Here is a 2,610-nt window from a genome sequence, read left to right as displayed (position 1 = left end):
CAAGTGATGCTGGTAAGTTCAACCCCTGCTCACCTGCACACTCACACACAAAGTCCACTCTCAGACAGCTGTGTCCCTCAGACTCCATAAGACATGGCCTCTGGATTTACCCATTTATACCATACTATGAGAAAGGGCCCCCTGATTATGGATGGGATGGGGAAACACCCAGGCACCATTTTCATCCACTCTTTGCTCACGGCCCACAGGAGAGATAGTCATGGTGAATAAACGGTCTCTTCTTGTCCCACTTCCATGTCTTTGACTTGGACAGGAAGAGTAGTCAATGCCCCTAGACAAGAGGGCAAACTGCCCCTGGCTAGCCTGGACAGTAGCAGCTTCAGTGGCAAGGTGGACATCCAGAAATGTCACTCAGATGGGCTCTGGGCTGTGACTGGAGGCTTCTGATGGGATTTTAGCCACTCCTTTGAGGGAAATGGAGACCAAGTCTCTACCCTCCGGGGCTGGGCCTTGCCATAACATCACCTCTGAGCCTGACCCTATTTCTCACTCACTGTGCTCAGCTGACCTTTGTTGAATAAGAGGAACTGAAGTCCCTGATATCCCTTCTTCAGAAACCCCAGTCTTAGTTCCTTGATCTTTCCTTTGCCTTGACCCCTGCTCCCTAAATTGGGACTTCACCTGTTTTTCATGTGAACATCAACCCCAAGACACAAAATGTTGCCCCTTAGTTCCCTGAGAAACAATGTTTTCTGTTCCGCTAAAAGGTGGTTACCACCAAACTTCTTTCTAAGTCAGATGGTAAGAGATCATGATTAATTAAATAACAATTAACTAACTTTCTCAGATTACATTCTGAAAAAATACTCACCATATTACAAACACATGCCTATATGGTCCTAAACTGTTGAAACACAACTGCATTAGAAAGTAAGGGCATCCCATCAGAATATTTGGAGAGGCAGATAGAGCCTCTAGCCTTGTTAGCATGGGCCTTCTGGAGGAGTAATGAAAGATATATGTGTCCCTCTACCACAGGGCAAATGGGAGGAGCTCCTCAGCCAGAACTCATCTCTGGAGATCTCTGGACAAATCTCCTTGATGACTTTGGACACCCTTATGAAGTGTGCCTTCAGCTACCAGGGCAACCAACAGGCAGACAGGTCAGTGAAATCCTTAGTTGCAGGGTCCTATTCTTACCAACTGGGATGGACTATCTGAAAGGCAGTTAGCACAGCTTGGATGTTTACCAGTCCAAAGAGTCACATTCTGCAGAGAGCCCCAGGCCACAGTCAGATGAAGCCCATGCCAAGCCTTCATTAGGCACAGACCCTGCTCCCTGCTCCAGGAAGAAACCTGGATGCCCCTGACCCTCATAAAGGGCTAAGAGTCTCGAGGATGTAAGAACGACATGACAAATGCCTAGAATTGTCTGTCCCGTTGATTGAGGAATGCTCCATACACAGGCCCACCACACTCCAGGTCACATGCCCCCCTCTATCCAGTCCATTCTGCATCCTCCCTTTTCAGGTACTCCCAGTCCTACCTTCAAGCCATTCGGGACCTGAACAACCTGGTGCTTTCCCGGATAAGGAATGCTTTCTACCAGAAAGACATCATCTACAGGCTGACCCCTGAAGGCCGCTGGAACCACCGGGCCTGCCAGCTTGCCCATCAACACACAGGTTGTATCTGCCCTCTGGGAAGCTCCCCTCCTTCATCAGTCACATCCCAAAGGGACTGGCCCCTTACCCTCAGGCTGAGTCCTGCCCCTGGCTTCCCTTCCAGGACCTGGGAAACACCCACCCAGGTACTCCTCTGGTGCAGGGGTCAGGGTGCCAGGTGCTATGCAAGCAGCTACATGTGTCATCCCATGGGTGAAGGCTGAATGAGAGCCCCTGCCAGCAGCATTCAAGCAGAGCCTCCTTGGGCTGTACTGCTGAGGGGAGTGATGACCTGCAAGCACCTGGTGCTAGAGCTCGCACCCCAACAAACACACCCACTCCCACACTCCTCCTGATCCACCTGGCACCCTGACTGGGGCTACTGTGAGTGTCTGTGTCTGAGCACCCAGAGCGTTCAGCTCTGCCTGGGAACACTGTTCTGGACAGACCAAGTGATCAAGCTGAGGAAGGCTCGGCTGCAAGAAGAGGGAAACCTGGAGAAGGTCAGGAGCAAGAGGCACTTGGACTTCCTAGACATCCTCCTCTTTGCCCAAGTGAGTGTGGCAGGGAAGGCCTGAGGCTTTGCCTACAAGTGCGGAGGAGGGGGTCAAACTCAAACCCTGCCCTCTCTCCATGTCTTCCCAGATGGAGAACAAGAGCAGCTTTTCTGATAAGGACCTCCGTGCGGAAGTGGACACCTTCATGTTTGAGGGCCATGACACCACAGCCAGTGGCATCTCCTGGATCCTCTATGCTTTGGCCACACATCCAGAGCATCAGCAGAAATGCCGGGAGGAGATCCAGAGCCTCCTGGGGGACGGTGCCTCCATTACCTGGTGAGTGCTCATGAGACGGGAGGCCTTGTCCCCTCAAGTAGAGAATTCCCTGGTTGCCAGGACCTTGCCTGCCCTTCAGGGACAGCTTTGTTTTAGGGGCCACCTGGACCAGATGCCCTACACCACCATGTGCATCAAGGAGGCACTGC

The 2,610-nt window shown here is 52.0% G+C and overlaps 1 protein-coding gene across 1 annotated transcript; it reads left to right on the top strand.

The window, feature by feature from the left end:
* Positions 1 to 6: 6 nt before the first annotated feature.
* Positions 7 to 2,606, top strand: LOC116863867 (cytochrome P450 4A11-like; the record flags this gene model as incomplete). Its single annotated transcript, XM_032851179.1, has 6 exons — positions 7 to 12; positions 1,000 to 1,124; positions 1,492 to 1,646; positions 2,073 to 2,179; positions 2,271 to 2,461; positions 2,558 to 2,606. Coding segments are annotated over exons 1-6 (633 nt in total), but the record flags the coding sequence as incomplete, so codon positions are not given.
* Between the last annotated feature and the right edge of the window lie 4 nt (positions 2,607 to 2,610).

This window comes from Lontra canadensis, unplaced genomic scaffold (assembly GCF_010015895.1).
Source record: "Lontra canadensis isolate GAN:19392208 unplaced genomic scaffold, GSC_riverotter_1.0 scaffold4204, whole genome shotgun sequence".
NCBI classification, from domain to species: domain Eukaryota; kingdom Metazoa; phylum Chordata; class Mammalia; order Carnivora; family Mustelidae; genus Lontra; species Lontra canadensis.
The sequence above is the reverse complement of the archived record's forward strand: the minus strand, read 5'-3'. Positions and strand labels throughout refer to the sequence as shown.